Below are 23,448 nucleotides of genomic sequence, written 5' to 3'. Positions count from 1 at the left end.
TTCGCTCGTTGAGCAGCTCGTGTCATCGATGCCAAACACTGTGATTTTCAAGGCTTCATTTTTTCCCATCTGTCTTTCATTTCACTGCTCTCTGTGTCATAGATGTGTTTATGCTTCCACCTCATGCCTGTGCCACTCTCTCCCTCTCTCCACATCTGAGTGTGCACTTTCCACTGGGAAAGCACAGTCCTCCTCCTCTTCTTCCTCCTCACACAACAAAAACTTTTGAGACTTGGAAAAACCCGGTGTACATTCTCCCAAATAACAATGTTCATTTATAAGTCTTATTAGTTATGAAATCCACATTTCAGGCCTCAGAAATCCATCGCACGTCTGAGGAGATATGATTTATTTAACTCCTGTGTTTTTGACCCTGTATTTTTTCGCTGTTTTCTCTTGTGGAGCGTTTTTATTTGACAAGCAGAAGAACTTGTGTGTGTGTCTGTGATCCTTGTGCACGCAGACCTGAGGCCTCATCTGCTCTCTCTCTCTCTCTCTGACACACACACACATGCTATTAGAACTGCTGTAGCTGCCGGGGCCAGGCAGGAATTTCCCCCTGACCACTTACCTGATTAACTTTCTGAGCACATGCGGCACAGGCAAGGCCGCCAACTATAGCCACGCTATAGCCAACTATAGCACACACACACACACGCACACGGTTTAGCACAGCTATTCTTCTGAGGACATTGCATTGACTTCCGTTCATTTGGACAGTATGCTCAAATCCTAACCTAACCACTATTCAAATTTTAGCCCTGAAATTATTTTATATGCATCTAACTGGAACCAGGTTTTGATCCCCATTTATGCGGAAAAGGTCCTAAGAAGGTCACAAATACAAGAACACACACACACATACGCACAGCCCTCCCCACACCTGAAACACACACACACACCTGCTGATACATAAGCAGGTCTGCAAGGGCAAACCCATACCAGCTCAGTAATACATGGCCACACACACACACACACACTTCATCCATACATTACTGTCAATTCACTGCAGTCTACTAACGACTCCTCTCAGCAGTAGTCGTCCTGAAATCTGCCCCAGCTGCTGTGACTTGCTGAAACAGTTCAGACTTCATTTTTTATTTTTCAGCAGCACACGCGCGCACACACACGCACACACACACACACACACACACACACTTCCTTCACTTGATTTCACTTCACACATTAGCCTCAGAGGCACTGGTGTAAACCTCTGAGTGTCGTTGAATCGTTTTTGCTTTGGTGCCAAAATGTTTATACAGTCGAATCCCGTGCCTTTTAATGTTCACATTGCATTTGTAGTCACACTCAGTGACTCAGTGGGTTCAGATTTTTCTGAAAGGATGACTCTCACACCTAATAGTTCGATTGGGGACTGGGTTCAATCGAGGGTTGCAACATTCAGCCGGACCGAGTTTGCTTTCACACTTTCACACTTTAGTATAACAAACCAAAACCTTTTGAATAACGTATTCCCCTCCTCGCCAGAGGCAGCGCTGCATCAAGACTTACTGAAGGAGAAGACAAGACAACAATGAAGAAGAAAACTCACTCATCTATTGTTTTAATGCAGGACAACTTCTGTTTCCTCCACATAAACATGGAGCTGCATCAAATCCTATCATTTTATGTGATCATACAACACACAATTGGCTCAGTCATTTCTCCCGGCTATCGTTCTACACCCGAGTATGCTGTGGTTGTGTTTACCCACAACACCCTGAGTTGTAGTCCGCTTCCTGCATTTAGTTCACTTAAACCAAAGACCTACGTTTTTAGGCGGACCAGAGTTCACATTGGAGTTGGGTTGAGCGTTCACACCTCCCCAAACAAACCAGACTTTCCAAGCAAACAAACTAGTGTTCAATTAAGAAGGTTCTGGTGTGAATGCACCGTAAATTGACCACAGGTGTGAATGTGAGACTGTAGGGCTGTTTTTGCCCCATGTCAGCCGGGATAGGCACCTGTATCACTTTACTGTCATAGAAACGCATCACTCTGTGTCATCTGTGTAGCTGATGGTAGGTTTCATCAGTGCAGTGTGAACTCACTTGACCGTGGGTTTGAATGTAACGGTCGTTCCCTTTATTTAGAAAACTTACACATCACAGCTTTAATTTGGCATGCAGAGTAACAAACATCTGCCCTCTACCCTCTTTCTTCTCCACTTGATTCAGTAGCTTGTACTTTATCAGTTCAGTGTACGAGTCTATCCCATGATGAACAGTGCCCCCCCCCCCATTCTTCGCTTTCTCATTTCCTCATGATTTACAGTAATTCACTCCCTTTAATACTTTACTTTTCACAATCCTCATAACAGAGCATCTTTTAATGACCACATTTAATAAAATGTCAGTGTTTTTTGTACTAGGCTTTTTTCTGATTTTAAGTTAAAATATAATAATGGTGTCTCTCTTTTTTCATTGTAGTGTCAGTGAATCATGCTCATTGTTTTTCCTGTTTGTCTGTTTTTGTATCAAACACACTTTATCAAATGATCGTCACTGTTTAAACCTCTGGTCTTGTTTTTTTTTAGTCTTAAAACCCAGACTCGTTGTTTACTTGTTCCTCCTTGTGTCCTGATTCGATTTGGATGGAGCTCGTGGACATGTTTGCTGCTAATTGATACAAAGGGGAAGTGCTCCCATCTTTAGGGATGCACTGTTGTTTCTTTTTTATGCTGCTTTTCTTTTCTTTTTTTTTGTATAATGGCACTGTTGTAGTAAATTGCTGCAGCCACACTGAGGATGAGTGGATTATCTCGCCACACTGACTAATTGTTTTCATCTACTCTCCCTTGATAGTAACGTCAACTACAAAGACTTATAATAAATCTTGTAGGGTTTGATTATCTCTACTTGAGGACTCTACTATCGCTCTTTTCTTTCTTTTTACCTTTCTCTAACTGCCCTCTCCTTTATTTGCTCGTTGTAGGAATTGATGACCAAATTGATAACGGAGACTCCAGACCATCCAATCCCTTTTCTCATTGATCACCTGCAGACCAAGCAAGACAGCACTGCCAAGCTGCACCGAGCTCTTTCTGGCTCTGCAGCTTTGTGGGCACAGAGCTCCCCAGGTCAGTACACACACATGCACAATCTGTTCATTACTGGACCTTCTCCTTCCTACAATAACACACAGGATGTAAAATCAAACCATGTGATCTGTAGCAGAAACAAGGTGCTCTCTCTTCCCCAAACAGAAAACAAAAACACGCGAAGAGAACACAACAGCAACTATGAGAAGCCTTGGCAAATTCACCCAAAGAAACCAAAGAAGTCAAAGAGTGACCTGGCTGTGTCCAGTTTATCTCCTCCGTCGCCAGAATCCAAGTCAGGTGAGTATATTTGATACTTTTTACTTTTTAAGACGTTATCACGGTACAACATGAGGTCCTTTCACCCACAAACCTGAAGCAGAATCAACTTCTCACAGTAAACTATTATTAAATTAGTAAATTACACCATATTAAAATATGCTACAGTCGTATTTGGCCCATTAGCTCATGGTTAATATTAGCTATTAGCTTAGCAATGGTGGCATCCCATTAGAGATGTTTGATTTTCCACTTGTGCTACTGTTGCGATATTATAACGTCACAGACTGGAAGGCTACGTGCAAAATGCTGTGAGCTAATTAAAGGGCTAGCTGCTCTAAATGGCACTTCACTATTGAAGCTAGCACCGTGTAGCAAGCTAAGCTACACATAGCTTACAACATCAGAAGCTACTTAACTTAAGTTTAGCTAATTAAAATGTGAAAAAAAACAGTGTATTTCAAACAAATAAAATACAATATGCTTAATTTTTTGCTTTGCTCAGTTCATAAAGTGTTGTTTGAAAATATCGACACAAATCTAATTTCACGTTTTATCCGCTCAAGGTATTTTATTTAGTTTATTAAGTTAGATTTCTTTGATTGCACACTAAAAATGTGAGCCTGCACAGTTTTGAGTGTAACCTGTTGTGATGGTTGTATCTCAATTACATGCACCATTAGCTTTTGTCTCCGTCTCTGATTTGACACAATTATATTCTATTCAGGTTAGTCACAGTGCAGAGTCCAGCTCCCTCCCTCCCTTCATCCTCCTTGAGATGTAGAGTTTATTATACTCATGCACTGCTTCACTCTCTAAAGATGAATTGTTGCGATGCAGAATGGATGCTGATGATGGGGATTTATTTCTGCTCTAAATTGCTATATCTGTGACGTTCAAACGAAGTGTGATACTGCAGACAATCAGATTAGGTCAGATTGGGGAGCAAGGCGACTTCAATAATTTAACGCTGTGCTCCGTCACTGACAGACCAAGTCTATTTTAGGCTGCAGTGACAATTTCTCACCGTGGAAGAAGAGACTGAAAATGAAAATGAAAATGAAAATGACGTAGAAGCAGAAATAAAGAAGGTGAGCAGTGTTCAGCTTCATTTAAATCATTAAAAATACATGCACGGGTGTTATGGTTCGCACGCCTCATGGGAAATTTAAAACAAAACAACGTCCTCTCGTCATTATTTTTTTTTTAAACGTGACATGAATGACATAACAGCTGACATAAATATACTAATATGCTGATTAAAATTAATCCGTCACTGTTTTCTGTGTGTGTGTGTGTTTTGACAAAGAGGTTAATGTGCTTTGGCCTCATGTCTACTTGACTGATGCTTTAATGGACGACCCACGGGGAGTAGAATCCTTCACCCTTAATCTGAGCTATTAAGATACAGTAGAGCAGCGGCAAGAGAAAGTAATGAGGGTTTTCTTTTCCCCCCCTTCCTCCAGTCCCTATATTTGCTCTGATGTTTATGGTTTTTACAAACGGGGTAAACAAGGGTAGAGGCGAGCAGACTGTAGCCCTACACTTGTTAATTATTCACTGTCTCCTTTATCTTTTGGACTGTGTGTGACTCCAAACACAAGCATCTGTCATCACATATGTTTCACACAAACACGCATGACTTATTTTACTTCTATTTAAAATGTCTTGTTGCCTCTTCTTGGTCTTCGTCAACACAAATGATTTAACATTATTTGTATGCTGCATCCTTCATGGGAAAACAGGTTCTGTCAAGCAATACTATCAGACCTGACTGAGGGAGTGTTTGTGTGTATACAGCAGCAGCAGTACAGGGGAGGGCAGGGCCAAGAAGCATTATGTAATTTTAGTTTAGGGGCTACATACAGCACAATTTAATCTCAAGTGGGCCGGACCAGTACGATAATAGCATAATAACCTATGAACCTATGAAGGGCTCATAGGTTTTTCACATTTTTACCAACAACCTGACATTTCTTGAGATAAATAAGTGCAATTTCAACAATATTAAACCTAAGTTTACCATTTATCTTACAGATGACAGTGGATCCTCAAAGGCTGGAACTGGAAAATATCGTATCTCATTAGATTGTAATCATTCACTTTTTGGATTGGATTGTCGGTTTTGACACCCCTGATTTATGCCATCGTACTGCTGATCGACCGGGTATTTTGTGAGCAGTAGAATTCATGGCGAACACAGCTATACTGAGAAGCACAATCAATCAGCATTGGATGAACTAATTTGACAATAATTTGAATGAAACAGACATTTCTTTAAATTTAAAAAAGAGAGGACACAGCACCTGGAACGTGTCTGTTTTTGACAAAGGCTGAAGAAAGCCGTTTATTTGTCTGGCATCATCCTCCCCCTCTGGGCTTCACGTTCTTTCAAATTCAGCTTTGCTGCAGCATAAGAATGTTGCATGCGTGTTGTTGCCCTTTGCTTTATCAATAATGTGTATATCCATCTGTTTATGAATAAACCATCACATGTGTACGTTGAGCAGTGCTGCTGAAGGACAGGGGCTGGACGTCAGCACAGTATGTGGGTCACTGCCTGCTCCTGTTGGAGTAACTGAGTCTGAATGTTAATCAAAGAGACTGACAGACACTGTCCTCTGGCCTCTGGCCAGTTGGACTCTGTGCTCATGGAAGAGACGCCTTCACTTTTGTGTTAGTGTGTCCTTCCCACTCCATGCTGCAGTAATTCACAAAGTCCTCTTTGGAAACAAGATGGATAGATTTTTAGAACATTATTTATGGTACTGTAGTTTGAGGAGATTGTTTGTTTGTTTGTTTTTTTGTGTATGTTTTCGACTTCCAGGACCTCGGTCGGTTGAGTACCCATCCTGGGACTGGAGGGAGAGTCGGGACTTTGATGAGCTCAGCCACATTTTGCAGGAGAGCAAGAAGCTGGGGAAGGCCCTGGAGAGCCTGTCGCGCAGTGAGTGGCTTCAGCACAGTGGAGTGCAAATTCATGTATCATTAGTTTTCAAAATAATATGAAAAAATCACTTGTTTTTTCCAATTCCAATATTGTGCTCAAATGAAAAATTTAAAAAAATATGGGCGATGAGCGTTTATGTTTTTTCCACTTTTGATTTTTCCATCTAACGCAAGTTAGACCCGAAAGTGACAGGGGGAGGAGCTTCACACGCATAATAGAATATAATAAAACTGTCTACAAATCATTAGTATGCTTTTCGCTGGAAGTCAGAGGCTAACTCTGAAACCAGTACATTGTGTTGGCTTTCTATAGCTCTTTATTTTGAAAAGACCCGACATGGGACTGCTTGGTTTGGCCCGTTTGAGTAGAATTTAAATGTTATTGATCACGGAAGTTCAAATCTGTGATTATCTTTCTAACTTATGACCTATGACAGGACATGGAAAAATCAAAACTGGAAGAAACGGGAAACTCTCGTTATCTGTTATTTAATTTTTAATTTTATTTTGAAAATCAAATTAACAGTTTATCTTTTTCTTTGCATTTTTTGTTTTATTTTGAAAAACTAATTAAAAACTAAAAAAAAAGCTACATTTTATGTATTATTTGCTTCCCTTTTGAAACAGTTTTTTTCTCTCTACAGGTATTGCCATCACAGATGAGCTTGACCAGGTACATGATCACTCGTCAGGAGTCTTTGACAAACTCATACGCTCACTGATGAGACGTGGAAATGGTTATCAGCTTCAAGTAAAACTCTATATTCTAGAGCACATTTTAAAAAAACAACCAAGACTGACCAAAGTGCAAAGTTATAAAATCAATAATCAAATCGTGACATGACAGAATAGTAAAATGGTAAAAGTGTCCGCAGTTATTTTTATCCTGAGGTGAAGGCCACAGAGAAGAGTTGGGTCTTTAAAAGGGATTTTAAAATCTTCAATGGAGGCAGATTTAATTTCCATGGGTAACCCGTCCCAAAGATCCTCAGAGCTTGGGATGGAGCATGAAGAAAAAGAAGGTCAGAGTAAGGCCGAAAGTTAATAATACAACTTTTACTTGTTTGAAGGAGCAGCCCTGAGGTTTTTCTGATGATGACCGATGATCTCATGGAGTTAAATGAGAATGTGGCACTTACAGTAAACATGTCCTCCATCTCATTTGCAAAGCTTTTTCCTGAGCCGCGTCTCTGTCCTTGCCTGCCCCGTCCCCCTTTTGCTCTTCCAACACAATCGTGCAGTGGCTGCACTGAGCTATTTGTAGATGATGGCAAAAACGCGGCATATGTTTTGACAGGGACTTCACTCTTGTGCCGCTCGGTGCGGCAGTACATGTCCAGCATCCTTGGCCATCGGCCCAGAGATTTATTTTACTCGGCTTTTCTGTGAGACGGAGCAGAGTGAATACTAAACACCTGCTCGGCTCATGTAAACAAGAGAATGTGATCCAATCCTGGATTCAGTCAGAGGCGAGCAGAAGACAAGATTTTACTCTGAGCTGGGTTGTAAATGTGTGCTTTGGAGCAGAACTGGCAACTCTCAGAAAATCACTGTGACCATCATGTTGTCATCGGTCATTCTGACTTCACTCATTCATTTTTTTGTCTTTGTTCTTTTAGAACTTGGGAGGTTATAGCTCAGTGTTGCGCCCCCGGGTGGTCGGGGAGTGGGTCGGTCGTGAAGAAGAGGACGCAGACCCACTCGCTGCAGAGATGCTGCACCCTCCTGTCCCTCGGGCCAAAACTGAAGTTTGCTGGAGTGGAGACAGCAGTCCTGCTGGGAGGTGAGTGACATTAGATATTAATGTGCATGTGTGTGTGAATCACTTTAATACTCAAGGTTTAGCAACACTATTGTTGGCACTAAACACGAGGAGGAAGACGACGTCTGACTGCGGCTCCCACCGCCTGAGGGATGCCCATCTGAGTGGCTTTGATAATTCCTTTTTCAAAGGCTCGATCAAACGTGCTTTGCCACGATACAACTTCAACCCAATTTGAAATTAAAGCTAACCTCGTTTCTGTGCACTCAAGGCCAAACAGAATTCTGTGCTCATTTTTTTTTTTTTTAAACGGTCCACGTCTCTGACAACACAACTGTGTCATCTGTTGAACTGTTCGGCGATTCCTTTAGATTTTATTTTTAAACTTAAAACTAACCGAGATCCAAACAGCCTCAGATGTCTTTGCCAGTTGTTAGTATCACTGTGTGTGTGTGTGTGTGTGTGTTTCATGCACTGCAGCTGCTGATGTGACTAATTAAAGGAGGATTTAATAAAAACCATACATCACACGCACGCCCGGGCTGACATATACACTGTTAATCTCATTAAGGTTACTGTATGGGTGGATTAAATGGAGAATCACTTTAGTTAGAAGCCTGAGCTTGAAGATAGGGGACGTGTGTGGTGTGTGTGGGCTCACCGATCTGCTCTGCTCTGTATATTTACACGTATAAGTGAAATGTTTTTCCTATGTGGACTTTGAGGATGTTTAATATAATTTAAAATGATCACGGCTCCTTGTGTGATTTTATAATGTGCATAAGAAGAGAAGCTGGCGTAGATCATCTCTGACCTCTCTTTAAAACACTGTCTGAGTCTAAATGGTCCGTCCCCTCTGGTGCTCAGACTGGATGCTCATGTTTCTGACCTTATTTGTCAAAACAGTCCACCTTCTTCCTCTCTCTCTCTATCTCTCTCTCTCTGCTAAGTTTACTTGTTTTCATTTTTCATCTTTCTTGCTTCTTGTCCCTCATTCCGGCCCACCTGTCACCGAGTAACATGAGGAGAGCTGACAGGTGGCGGTGACTGTCCGTGTGAGTGACTAGAGTCTCCATGCACAAGTCCGAGGGGGCACATGGGAAATCAGCTTCAACTGTGGCAGAAGTAGATTCAAGCAAATGGCTTGTTATGACAGGCTCTGTCCAGTGGAATGGGATGTGGGACATTGTCCAGTGCTGTATACTGAGCTTCAGTCCTCTTCGTACAGTATGTCTGTCCTGTAACACCACACATTCAGAGCTCCTACTATAGAACTCTATGGGACTCGGATTGTTTACGCCGCCACAGTGGCAGGAAAAACGCCAGAAAACTGCAGGTGTGGATTTAAAATATGCAGTGAATTCTTACATCTTTTACTGAGTGACAGACTGTCCCACACAATCAGAACAGTGCTATGATTATGATGCTAAATAATCTAAAATGAAGCAAATAATCACATGGACAACTGTAAATTAAGACACCGGAAAAGCTTATACACGTAATTTCATGTTAATATTTAATATTACATTCTACCACCTGTGTTTTAAAGGAAGGTTGCGGGCCATGTTATTACAGTAACGTGATATTAAGTGGCAGGCCACATGTAATCCAGTTTGACACCTCTGCGTTAGATCAAGTGAACAGATATCCACCAGCTTCGCCTGGTATCTTTATGTCTATATGGATTTTAACGGCACGGATTCCTGTAAAAATGTTTTTGGTATTGACTGGAATTGCGTTGTAGCCACTCATGCAGTTTTTTCAAGCACACTCTGGGAAAAGCTTCTTCCTTTGTGTCTGAAATCATATCAGCGATTTATTTTATTCAACCAGAAAAATCCCAGTGAGATTAAGAACCTCTTTTTCAAGATATAGGCTGCAGCACATAAAAACACATATAAGAGTCCAGATTCAATTTACAAGCACATTATGAAAAAACAAGTGCATGTTGTGGAGTTGGCCTCATGAATTCTCCGTTTGGATTTGAAAGCACTCAATGAAATGAACTCATGATAGTTTCCAGTCTTTTGTGGAACAGAAAGCGACAAATGATCTTGTGAACAGAAAAAGTGAGGTGTAGCTTAGCCTGTAGCCGACTATCGCTAATGCTAAACGACAGAACAAGCACACAAAGACAGTTTCACAGATTGTAAATATTGTTATATATGTATTGTTGCCACTGCTCGTTCCTTCAGGTGAAGTTTGGTGCTGTGTCCTACTTAATATTGCCCGGAGTTTGTGTAACAATCCTCCGTGAAGTGGTTGCCGCATACATGGAGGTATTTGGGAAATGTCGCAGGGATATTCCCATCAAATATGAAATATATCCACTGAGCTTTTCTTTGCTCGCTGGCGGGGAGCTTGTGGAGCGTCTGCTATTGTTTATCAGCAAACACTCGCTAAACCTTTTTTCGACATGTTCTCAACCGATACGTTCAGCAGCTACAGCGAGAGTAGTTCTTCTTCTTCCTCTTCTTCTACGGTTGAAAGTACGTCACTGGATGTGCCCGAACTCTATTGCCCCGGTCTAGGAGGCGCTGCTGTTTACAGGAGTGGTGAGATGGACTTTCAGGGCTTCATAGACGAGGTAATGACGCTGATCCAAATGCAGCGTTAATTGGCACTTCCTTGCTATGGCCTCTTTTAAAGGTTTAAAGTTCTGTTAGATCTGCCAGCATCCAAAGACGGAAGATATGAGTTTGTACTATTGTGATTATTGTGTGATAATCTATCACCATCCTCCTTCATTTTTGCTCATATTCTCCACACTATTAAATTTTACTGTCTGGTTTGAAATACTTTTGTGACCATAGGACTTGACAAGACAATTTTTCTTCCAAAGAACTTTGTTCTCTGAAAACAACTGAGGAGAAAATGTGTGGAAAAATGTGCCTGGCCTCGCCTTTATTAACAGATTATAATTACCATTCTGAGGGTATGAGGAAAATATCTGTCATCTCATGACCTCTTCCAATTAGCTGCAAATAGAAGTCATTAAACTGAGATTAGCATCAAATTAATACTCTTCCAGCTCTCTAATCCATGCCCTCAGCTGTGGATTAGAGAAATTAATTTCTCAAATATAAAGGTGTAAAGGATTTTCGAGATGGTATTTCATCCATTTTCTGTGTTTCATGCTTGGATAAATAAACACAATTTAATCCGTGTAAGAAGAACCCACTAAAGTATTATGAGAATAAATAAAAGTGTTTGATTTCTTCCTGTTCATGTATTTTTTTAAGTAAAAACCTGGATTATCGTGATGAAAATTTACATTATGAATGCCAATAATTTATGAGATTTTGTTAGTCTACAATTAAATGGAGGATTAAACGGTGAATTGGGAAGAAATTGATCCAACAAAAACCAACAAAAAACAGCTCCGTCATTCTGTACAGCATTAGAGGCAAGGCCTTCGATTTTTCACATCTCCTGCATATAAAGTCTATTTGGATTAAATAGATTTTCCCACTGACTGAAAATGAAGGGGAAACCTCTCAGCGAGAGTCGGAATGCTAAATATCCACAGCTAATGGATTGCTGGTGAGTGCTGTGATTATTCCTGGCCTCAACAAATATCCCTCGCCACCTTCTCCCTGTTGTAAGGCACCTGGATTTGGCTGCGTGTAATTGTCCCTAACTACTGTGGAACGGCTGCCAAGACCTTTCAAACGCAGTCATGCGAACGCCACTGGAAAGCCCCGAGAGGATGCAATTACTATTGTGACAGAGTTGTTCTTCAAGTGATCTTCTCCTCTTCTCCTTCTTTGTGTCCCTTTCAGCCTCAAGATGGAAACGAAGAGCAAAGGGGTGAAAGAGCAGCAGCAGCATCATAAGAAGCTCCTGGCCGCCATGTTGTCTCAGGACTCCTTTGATTCTGTCCACAGCCCGGCGCCCTCTGTTGCTGAGGAGGAGATGGAGGACGAGGACGACGCCATGGAGCTGCTGGGTAACGTTGCATTTTGCCTTTTATACACAATCTGTGTACATACATAATTTGTGTTCATATATAATCTGTGTTCATATATAATCTGTCTACATAACAATCTGTACAAACATAATCCATCTGCATACATACATAATCTGCATACATACATAATCTGTGTACATACATAATCTGTGTACATACATGTGCATACATACATAATCTGTGTACATACAAGTACATGATATCTGTACGTACATACATACATACATACATACGTACATACGTACATACATAGTCTGTGTACATACATAATCCGTGTACGTACATATGTACATAATCCATGTACATACATACATAATCCGTGTACATACATACAGTACATCATCACACGCGTATATTACTATGTGGTAGAGCAAGTTGTGTTTCAAAGGTTGTGGGTTTGATTCCCAGCTCTGCTAGTCTACATGCCGATGTGTTTCTTAGGCAAGACACTTAACCCCCGCGTTGCTCCTGAAGGCTGTGCCGGCAGCATGTGACTGGGTATGAAAAGATGAGGATGCTGTATGAAAGCGTGATTGAATAGATGTGAATGGCAGTTATGTAGTGTAAAGCAGCTTTGAGTGGTCATCAAGGCTTAGAAAAGCCTCTCTGTTATATAAATACAGACCATTTACCATAATGTGTATCAGCATAAACATGCTGTACATTTACAGCTTCAACATCATCAGTGTCTTTACAAAGACGAGCGGGAAAAAAATCTGTAACATTTAATATTTAATGAGTCGTTCTTGATGTTGAGCTCATTCTCTGTATCTCATAAAACTTCATGATAAAATCAATCTTTTTTCCCTCTGTGTGCATAATTCCATTTGATTTTCACTAACTTTTAGTTGAAATTACTGTAGCATATTATTTGTGATTCACTAGCTATCGTGGATCAAAATGAGTGCTATCAATAGAGTAATTAATCTCACATTTTGAAATTTGTTAATCTAGATTAATCATGATTTAAAAGTTTGCTTTTCTTTAATGACTAAATGAATGAGTAATCAGACACCATTGTTTAATTGTATGTTTCTTTTTGAACTACACATAGAACTGTGTGATTTCAAAGAGACTCAGGAGAACCCGGAGAAAACCCGCACACACACAGACACACACACAAGGAGGACATGTTGTGAACCCAGGTCTTCTTGCTCTTAAAGCAAGCGTGCTAAACACTATGTACCAAATGTTGCTGATTTGCACAGGACGGAATGTATCAGAGAATACAGTAGGTATTGACTAATATTAGAATAAAGTCACTGAATAAAAATCAGTCCTGTTATGAGGCGAGTGAGGTTGTCACCTGCTTTAATCCTACAGTTCCTACAGTCATATTCCTTTCTTTGGTTGCATTCATTAAAAGCACCAGAAAAGCACATTGGTGGTCAAGGTGGAAAGCACTTACTGTGTAAGGAAAGAGAGAGAAAGAAAGAGAGATTATTTTTAATAAGAGGGCAGCTGAAGTATACGTGAATGTCGACTTGTAAAGGCTTAACCAAGTGAGCTGTCGTGGGTTTACGTTGCAGCATTTGATGAGTAGCTGTGAAGGGAAACTCTGCTTCCTGTTTACACAGTTGAGCCACATGTGCTCATTCTCCGAGTGTAAGCAGGTATTCATTCTGACAGCTGAACAATCACAGAGTAGCCTCCTTTTTAATTTACCGTCTCTGCTTTTTGTGTGTGTGTGTGTGTGTGTGTGTGTGAATATACACGTGTGTGCTTCATGTTGGTCGTGTCCCGCGTGGAGATGAAAGAATATGTGTGACTAAACGAGTGTCTGATGTGACGTTTTGTTTGTGACCTTTAGCTGCAAGGATTATTCGTTTTATTTGTTTACATTCACGGAAATGTTGTTGCCAAGCTTATAATAGTTTTGGATTTTTCATTAGTTTTAGTTTTTAAAATGAGTTTAATTAATTTTTAGAGTGGGTTTGCTCGTTTTTATTAGCTTTTATTGCTTGTAAATGCTACCGGGGCACAGACAGCAGTGAAATACAGCAGCAGAGGTTGTGATCGCTGGCTTTCAGTTAAATACACCAGACTCCACTGTTAAGTTATGAGATTTGAGACATTTCCTTTGCTAAATGTTGGAGATTAACGCAAGTTTTCAGGATTTTTAAGTCTTTTTAACTGATTTACAGTTCACCATTGTTCGGTTTGACTCGGAGGACGTCACACTTAGTATTTGCTCAGCTAGCTTGGAACCTCGGAAAAGCCAAATAACCGAGTCGTGCCGGCAGCATGTAGTGGAAAAACAGCACAAACTCCAACCTTGGCTTTTCTCTTGCATCAGTCAGGGCGGCCGTACACAGCGGTGATAAACAGAGCCATAAAGCAGGATGCTGATGCTGTGCTGTGGCCCTGTTTGATCATAGCTATGAAACCAAGGCTCCCTCCTCCGGGGGCTTTTACATTACAGTGCAAGGCAGTAATTCAAGTTAAGTAATGCAGTGAGGTCACGGCCGACTCTCTGTCAGGGCCCGGTCATGGCAGCTCTTCACAGGAACTACTGCCACTGTCACCGTGTGTGAACGACCCGCCTCACCACCATCCACACACTTGATTAAAGTGACGGCAGCGTAGCATGTGGTGCTTTTAGAAGGTTTGTCACAGTGTTGAGTTCATGTGACCGAATGTCACGGCAGAGAAGACTTATGATCCTCCGTGATACCTGTGTGTGCATATAGTACATTGATCCTGGAAGGGGAAATCTATCTATCCATCTTCCACGTGAAGGTTAAAGCATATGGTGGGATTTAATGAAGGACTCTGTTGCTATAGGAACTCTCTCTCTCTCTCTGTAAAATGGGTTTGATGTTGTTTTAGTTAATCACAGCAACAGTTTAATGATATTGAACTGGTAACATTATGTCTTTTACAATAACGAGGACACTATGTAAATCATTCTGCCCACAGGCAGCATATGCTGCATAGATATAGTATATGTGACTACTACACTTTTACCAGAGGCAGATCTTTTTTATACATTTGTTTAGCCTGACATCTAGTGGCCAAAACATAGCTTTACACCTCATAGGACTCATAACACATGTGTTCTTGTATGAGTATTTTTGAGTCCTTTGTGAGGACCAAAAAACTTCTATACCTAAGGAAGTGAGGACATTTTGCCTGGTCCTCACATTCTGACAAAGACCTGGTTTTAGGATTAGAATTAGGTTTAGGTTAGGTTTAGGTTATCTGTGCTGCAGCTGCACCCATGGTAAATTGCTGTGTTATTATTACAACTCCTTATTTGGACATCCTGGGGGTGTGCGTTTGTATGTCACATATTTAGGCTTTACAAAATTTGTGGTTGAGTCAAAATTCTGATTGATTTGATATTGTATTGTTTATATTGTTGTGAGAGTTTTTTAGTAGTAATGTAAAGTAGCAATAATTGTTGCAGAAGTCACAAAATAGAGTGGGTTTTTCTTTTCTTTTTGTTCTTAAAAACGCTAACTTTCTTTCCAAATTTCACAAATTCAATCTGATTTGAAACATTTTGAATACTTTTTGCTCAGGTGTGTTTATATAGATGGTTAAAATGTAATTTATTTTTCATCAGATGTTCTAGGTTGTGCTGAAACACCTTCTTATAGTCTCTGTATATACTGTACGTTTTAAAATATTAATGGGAAAAAGCATCTGAAATGCTCTGTGTTCCAAGGGTTTAGGTAAGAGGCTAGAGAATGTATTATGTCCTGTATAAATGTCCTCACTATGACTGCTATGACCACAAACCTGTGTGTGTGTGTGTGTGTGTGTGTATAGAGTGCTTAACAAATGTATTAAACCACCACCTAAAGCCACAACTGCTCTAAATTAACAGCATTGGTAATTATCAAAATTATTTTTTTACGTTTCTGTAACAGTTAATACCTGTATGTAGAAGCTTTAACCAAATGATTTTTAAAGCTAAAATATGATTATTATTGCTCTCCAGAAAAAAATAATAAAGCATGTGATTGTTTCTTGATTAAGATGTCAAGTTATAGTTATTTACTTGCATTTCTTGAACAGAAAAACACGTTTTAGTGGTTGAAATTTCAGTGAGCGGGGCTCAAATGTGGGTAAAAACAGGTGAATTCAGTTTATTATTTGCCAAATAAATAACAAGCGTTTGAAAGATTTCTAAAATATTTATGACAAGTTGTCTAATAAATTTGTTATGCACTCACATGAACACACACTTTTGTCATAATCATGAGGAAATGCTTATTTACAGACTTTTGTTTGTTTGAGCGGAACATGTGTTTCCCCCAGATGCACGTATCACTAGTTTCATGTATTATCAGCTTTTGCTCTTCACACACTGACTAATTGGCCGTGAGCCTCCTCCTCCTCCTCCTCCTCCTCCTCCTCATCCTCCTCCTCCTCGTTGGTGTGTGTGACTGCTGCTTGTACACAGAAGATCCACACACACTGTACACTAATGAGAGCAGTTAGATTAATGAGAAATGTACTTGTCCCATGGTGTGGATGTAATTAGTCATGTTATCCAAACCTCTGGAGGATAAGAGGAGATTAAACCAAGTGAACATTTAAATATACCTCAGAATATCCACTGGGAGGCAGTGAAAGTGTGCAACAACTGCAAATACTGTGAGGGAATAATAATACTAATACTAATAATAAATAAAAAATATTGTTTTTATAGAGCACCTGGATGAGAAGCTCATGGAAAAACAGGAATGGATTACAACACTCCAAGCCAATATTTTTCAGATCGATTACAATTATATCAAAAAAAACAACCAAAACTAAGGCTTGAGGCTGATTTGTTCCAAAATAAGAAAATCAAATCATCTCAGAGGTTAAGTATCATTGACTCTTTAACTGCTCTCTGGGATGGCCAGCCCTGTTGTTTTCATTAGTTCTGCGCTTAATATTTTAACCACAGACAAAACCGTACTGAAAGTTTAATATGACTCACATGCTGTCGTAAAAAAAAAACAACCCAAAAACCCCACGGAAAATCTTCGGAGATTTTAGCTTTTCACTCGGCCGTGAGACCGCAATGTAATACTGATCTGAAACAAGAGGAACGAGCAAAGTTCAGCGTGTGGAGAGGAACACCCTGTTTCTGGCCCGGCGGTGTTGTTTCATGGCGAGTTAATGAGACGACGCTGTAAACTCACTGTTCCCGTCGGGTTTGGGTTTGGGGGAAGTTTTTCCTACTTTGTGAATTTAAAATTTTGTGTACAAAATCATTTGTGTTCAGTGATGCAGTGAAACGTGTCCCCCGGAGCAACATTAACGCAGACTCTCTCTCTCTTTCACAAGGTGCTATGAAAAGTAAATTAACTTATGAAGCTTTCATTTTTTTTATCCAGCGTTGGGGAGGCATCACTTGAAATGTTGTGTGAACCTGCCGCAGAGTCAGAGCACACGTTTGTGTCGGGTAACAGAGCATCTCTGAGTCTCTATGTCTGCCCACTCTGGCATGAATCCTGAAACAGGAGAGGAAGAGGAGGAGGTGGGAATGGATTTACCCACTCTCACTGATCCACAGTGACGGTGAAGATTTGGTGTGGACAGGGTGAGGCCATGACGACGATCCGTCTGATTTTTGATACACGCTGAATGAAGCGGTGTCTTTACAGAGGAGAAATAATGCCTGTGTGTTTGAGGACATCTCCTCAGTATCTCTTTTGATCCAGCACTGCCCGAAGTACAATTCCACCCACAACTGTTGTGGTTTTTTTTTTTCTTCTGATGAGGTCTTTTCACACAGATTTGAACGTACACTTACTTGAACTCTCTAAGGCCATGTACAGACGACCGGATAAAGTGATGGACACTCAAAGAATCACAACAGGGTTTAAAATCACTGCAGACTACATGCATACAGCCTTTTAACACACGTTTCATAGATTATAGACTGTTTATAAAAACTTGTGTGAGTTGAGTTGACGACGTTTCACCCGCTCATCCAAGAGGATTCTTCAGTTCCGACTAACTAGTGGGAAGAACCTGGTGTTTAACGCCTGAAGCTGATTTTAGTTTTACACATTATAGATATAATAACAGAAAAGGTCTGAACTGACCTGAAATCTTCACAATATCAAATCTGGCCCTCATTAAAAAAACACTCTGTTTAAGCTGGATCATAAATAAATATCCGTGTGTTCATCTGACACCTGCTCTCCATCCTGATCAGGCTGGCAGACAAATACTCTCACAAATGAAGTTGGTGCCGTTTGCCTTGCTTTTGCTGATTTTTATTTCCATTCTTTACAGTCTGTGCTGAGTGAATTTTACATAGTCTGTCCCATATCTGATCCATTCATTTTGACCAGTATTGGGCCAATACTGATGCTGACCGATACCGAGTCCCCAGTAAATATCGTCTGTTTTAACTGAGCATCTTTGCTCGTCAGTGATGCCAACAGCAGCAGCAGCAGCGAGGTCTCTCAGCAACAACAACAATAACACACACACACATACAGACCCCTCTCACCCACATCTCTGTCCAACCAAAGACACAACAGTTGTCCTGTAAACACTGTAAACCAACATGAGTGCACAGCCTGCATGTCAGCGCTATGTAACTCGCTCTCAGCCCTAAATCTTTCACAGTGAAGCTCCAGTGCGCTGCACTCACCTCTGAAGTTAAACGCCCCCCACCCCGTCCTAAAAGTCTTAACTGCGCCCAGTTTGACGCCTGTAAAAGTCTCCGCGGTGCAGATGGATACGTTAATCGAGAGGCAAATTGCTGCGCTATTATGGCGGCGTTACTGGAAGCAATTACCAATAGGCAAGTAGACTGCTGTGATCGTACCATAAATCTAGCGGTAGTCATTACGCAGAGCATGGTCTAATACCAGCCAGCGTACCTATCTCTGCTCTGCACAAGCATTTGGAGATTAGCTGAGCTGATTATTGTTTTGTTTTTCTTTAAATGGAAAGTAGCTGAATGGACACAGTGATGCTGCTCTGTCGCCAGACAGAAGCAAAAGATGCCAGATATATGTGTGTATACGCACATATCTGTGATTCACGTTATCTAGCACGACAGATAAGACGGGTCTCGCTTTCATTCGAGTGAAGAGATGCTCTGTGTTCATTATGCGTTCGTCATTTGGAAACACAATGATCAACAGAGCGCTTTTTATCTAAAGAAGTAAAAAAGTCAAGTTTGTTGTTTCTCCTGTCTGCTTTGAGATTGCAGATGTAAGAGACAGCAGGTGATGTCATGACACAATAATTGGTGTGTGCACGCGTGTGTGCGTGCCTGTGTGTTTCTGAGTGAAGGCAGATGTCAAGGTGGCCTGGGTCAGTGTTTGCTGCTGCATCTATGCGTTTATCCGATCCATCCCTCTTCTACTGCTTTGTCCTCCACATGAGGGTCGCGGGGGGAGCTGTGCCAATCTCAGCTGACGTATGGCGATAGGCGGGGGTCACACCCTGGACATATTACCAGTCCATCACAGGGACACCTATAGAGACAAACAACCATTCACTCTCACACTCACACCTACGGTCAATTTAGAGTGTCCAATTGATCTAATCCCCATATTGCATGTTTTTGGACTGTGGGAGGAACCTGGAGACGCACTGGGAGCCAGTGAAGTGCTGAGTAATGTTCTCTCATTAAAGGTCGAGCAGTGGTGTCATCTGGCTAAACCCAGCATAGAGTGCACTGCAGTAGTCCTAGCATGTTGTGATTAAAGCATGGATTAAAATCCTCAAAGTGAAGGTGAGAAAGAAATGGTTTTGCTTTGGTGAGTTGTCAGAGTTGAAAGAAGCTGGATTTTTACCACTGAGTTAATCTGCAGGTCAAATTTAAGATCACTGTCGAGTCTTACGCCCAGGTTTCTTGCTGTAGGTGTAAAGTACTGACTTATTATACTGTAGGACCCAGATCAACATGAACCTTAGAGGTGTCACTAAGGTGTCACTAACACCATGACCTCCAGTCTTTTTATCATTAAAGTGCAGAGCGTTAGTCGACATCCGTGCCTTGATTTCGGCAATGCTCTCCCTCAGCTGTTTCACAGAGTTTTAGTGGCAAATAAATGTGACTGTCATCTGCGTAAAAAAATGGAATGTGATGCCGAGTCTTAGAAAAATTCATTTTATTTTTATTCGTTTTTGGTAATTGATATTGTTTGCTTTTATTGTGTGTGGTGGCCCAGTCATCTGCTGTCTTCATACGTATTTTTTTTTTTACTATATAATAAACTGAATAAAAACAAGAATAAAAGTTTATCCAAAGCAGCAGCAGCAGCAGGAGTCTCCTGAAACTCGGTGACCAGTGTGGTAAAAGCTTCATAAATCTGTGCTGTGTCTATGGTGACGTCCTAATCTCTGCAATATTGGTGGTTAGAAAGTGAGTTAAAAGGAGGTTTTCACCGAGGTCTGTGATACTACTTTCCTCAGGCGTCAGAGCTGTGATGTTGCCCTGCTCGTGTGTGTGTGTCCCCCATCTGATTCTGATCAGGGCTTTTTTCTTTTACTGCTGCGCTCGGTGGGGACTCCGAGTCTAACGGGCACATTTTTAGGGGAGAGACGTGGAGGAAGGGGACGGGGGGGTGAGGGGGGTATGTGCTATTGAAAGCTGAGACATAATTATGAAATGTAAGTTGGAATATTGTTTTTATTACAAAGCCAAACAAATGCGTCTCTGCCGCCGCAGCTCACATCAAAGTTGTCTGTGTAACCACCGACTGGAGGCTTTGTGCTCGCAACTGTAATGAATCACAAATGCTGCCTGCCTGCCTGTGTGTGTGTGTGTGTGTGTATGTGTGTGAGGCGACAAAAGTGTGAGGTCTGCAAGTGTCTCTGTATGAGCTGCGAGGTGTTTTATCTTTACGTCTGAGTATGTCGCTCTCTCATGTGGGTCTCTGTGTGTGTGTGTGTGTGTGTGTGTGTTTGACTGCGCATAGCAAAGGAGCGAGCATCTATCACTTACAGACGATTAATTAGAGCCCAGTGTTATGTGGTGAGATGCCGTCAGAGCTCATGAAAGAATGGAAAATTCACTTAAGGGGAGCAATAATAACTCAAAGAACTGGGTGAGATGATGGAGTGCGTACGTGTCTCCACGTGTGGGGTACGGCTGATTTTCAGCCGGTTCCAACACGTGCCTGTCAGCGCAGCATCCAAATAGGTGTATATTAAGTCATTTGTGCACTAATGAGGACTGTGTTTTATCTGCGTGAGAGGCAGCACAGAGCCAGTCCGTCTGTCACTGACTGAACAACACGGAACTACACGGAAACTTGGAGAGACTTTATCTGTGCTGCGCTCCTTCCTGGCTTCATTGTGAGCGAGTGATTGCGGCACGGAATTCCTCGTCACTCGGGCCTTTTGTTGGGAGGATCGCATCGCTGGAATAGTTTCCACCACCCTTTACTTACTCCCACCTAGTGCAGACCCTTTTTTTTTTTGTTTTAAATCTGCCGTGTCTCATCGTTAGACAGTTGCATGGAGCATGCATGGCTGCCCCCAGTGCCCGGGGAGTGGAAAAGTGACGGGGCTGACGAACAGGCGAGTATTGACAGACAGTTTGTTGTGTCTAGACACAGCGGGCCTGCGAGGTTGTCATGGTGTCGGGGTAAAGTGTGTAGTGTGTGTGTGAGGCGTGCTGAGCTCTATTGTGAACCTGGAGAGGAGAGTATTCAGTCGTGTTTGTTTTGAATCATTAGACGGAGAAGAAAAGAACACTTGACATATCAAATGTACAGTGTGTTCTTCTACGTGAGAAAACAGTCAAGTGTATTTAAACTGCAGTGCATAACTTGTACTCTGCACGCTTCATCTGAAAATGGGCTCTGTCAAGTAACACTATCAGACCTGAGTGATACCACAACACGGCATCATTTGGTACATTTTGTGATGCGATGGGAGTGTCGGCCGCGAGTCGCCGTGTTTTTAACAGAAGAAACAGGCATTTCTTTTCACCATCAACCAAAGCATTGTTGCACACGCTGTGCAAGTTGACATCTGAAACTCAGAGTTTCGGAGTTGTGAAACCAAACAAGACGACGGCTTCTTCTCCGCAGACGTTTCCACAAGGAATAAAGTGTCGTACAGCTCGGAGTATCCACACACAAAAATATGTGTGTACACAAAAAACACTAAAAACAAGTTTCCCCAAGCAGAGTCTGGGACGCTGGCAAGAACGTGACCTCATTCGGAGAATCTCGCCGCTGCATCGTCACGTCAGGGTGTTTTTTTCACAAAAGTTGAAAGGTTTAAACCCGAGCGCAAGACACAGTTTGTGTGATAAACGCGATTGGCCGACTTATGTGCCTTTGTATGTAAAGTTGTTGCATGGCAAATTTGCACCTTGTGCGTGGTGAACACAGCATGAGGGAGCGTCTGTGTGTATGTACCAGCAGTGCAGGGATGGGCGGGGTCAATAATTCACTCCTGAAAATGTTCTTTCGTGTTTTCAGTCACAATCCAACCTGTCTGCAGGCGTCTCGCTTTACTAGCGCAATGGTGCCGTTACCCCCTTCTGACACTTCCTGTTGGCAGTGCCGTAATGTTGGCGGACAACGCGACATCTAACCACAACTATATTTGGAAACACGGAGGGAAGTGGAGGAAGAACTGTGTGAACTCAGTTTGAGAGTAATCCCAGCAAGATTTAAATGTCATGTTGATTAAAGGCCGTTTGTGAAATGTTGCTTTTCGATCAGATGTTGGTAGTTCTGCTCTGTACTTTAATGCATTTTGACATATGAATCAACAAAATCCAAGCACACTGATGAGAATCAGTTTAACTGAGGACAAGATGGTCATGCAGGTTTGCACTCTGATCTGAAATATCATGTGTTTCCTGTTTGTTCAAGACACAAATCAAAAATGTTCATAATCTCTAATCAGAAATAATCAGAATATTCACTGTGTTTACAGTTGTACAGTTACACACATTAATATCTGGGGTCATATTTAGGGTCATTTTAGAGTATCCACAAATCTGTTCTGTCACTTTTTCTTTGTTTTCTTTTCACTCGACCTGCCAAACACCTCATTTAAACCCCTGTTAATGTGTTGCCCTCCAGATAACAAACCTTTTGTTTACCTCGTGACCTTTGAGGGCATGAGATTAGTTCTCTCTCTTCTCTCGGAGCCTGAGGTCTTTTCTCTCCATCAGTGTGTCATTTCATTTTGACTAGAAAGAGTCTAAAAAAGACAAAGTGGGGAGTTGAGGTGACGAGCAGCTGTGTACACTGAGCTCATGTTCTCTGTCCGCGTCGGAGCCGGGGTGGCTGTTATTCCACTGGGGTGGGGGGCCACACACACAAGTGAATGTTTCCAAGTGTCAAGAAGCCATGATTTGTATCTCAGCCAATGACCCGAGGGAAATGTGGTATCTGGTCACATTTGTCATTTTGCCAAAAGAAGGCAAAAGAGTGGTCAAGGAGGGTAGAAGTGAAAACTTCAGCAGTTCCCACGACCAGCATCGCTGGTGGCTCTCTCTCTCTCTCTGTC

At 41.6% G+C, this 23,448-nt stretch overlaps 1 protein-coding gene across 1 annotated transcript in view; it reads left to right on the top strand.

Annotated features, from left to right (window-relative positions):
- Positions 1-1,887: 1,887 nt before the first annotated feature.
- The window catches only part of lg1h8orf34 (linkage group 1 C8orf34 homolog), a 53,040-nt gene continuing 31,479 nt past the window's right edge, over positions 1,888-23,448 (top strand). The window contains exons 1-8 of the mRNA XM_044024167.1: positions 1,888-1,917; positions 2,016-2,021; positions 2,935-3,079; positions 3,206-3,340; positions 6,147-6,266; positions 6,913-6,941; positions 7,888-8,051; positions 11,813-11,979. Of these exons, the coding sequence (XP_043880102.1) occupies positions 1,888-1,917; positions 2,016-2,021; positions 2,935-3,079; positions 3,206-3,340; positions 6,147-6,266; positions 6,913-6,941; positions 7,888-8,051; positions 11,813-11,979 (796 nt within the window). The remainder of the gene's footprint in view (positions 1,918-2,015; positions 2,022-2,934; positions 3,080-3,205; positions 3,341-6,146; positions 6,267-6,912; positions 6,942-7,887; positions 8,052-11,812; positions 11,980-23,448) is intronic.

This window comes from Solea senegalensis, linkage group LG1 (assembly GCF_019176455.1).
Source record: "Solea senegalensis isolate Sse05_10M linkage group LG1, IFAPA_SoseM_1, whole genome shotgun sequence".
Lineage (NCBI taxonomy): Eukaryota > Metazoa > Chordata > Actinopteri > Pleuronectiformes > Soleidae > Solea > Solea senegalensis.
Note: the sequence above shows the minus strand (reverse complement) of the source record. Positions and strands in the feature narration are given on the sequence as shown.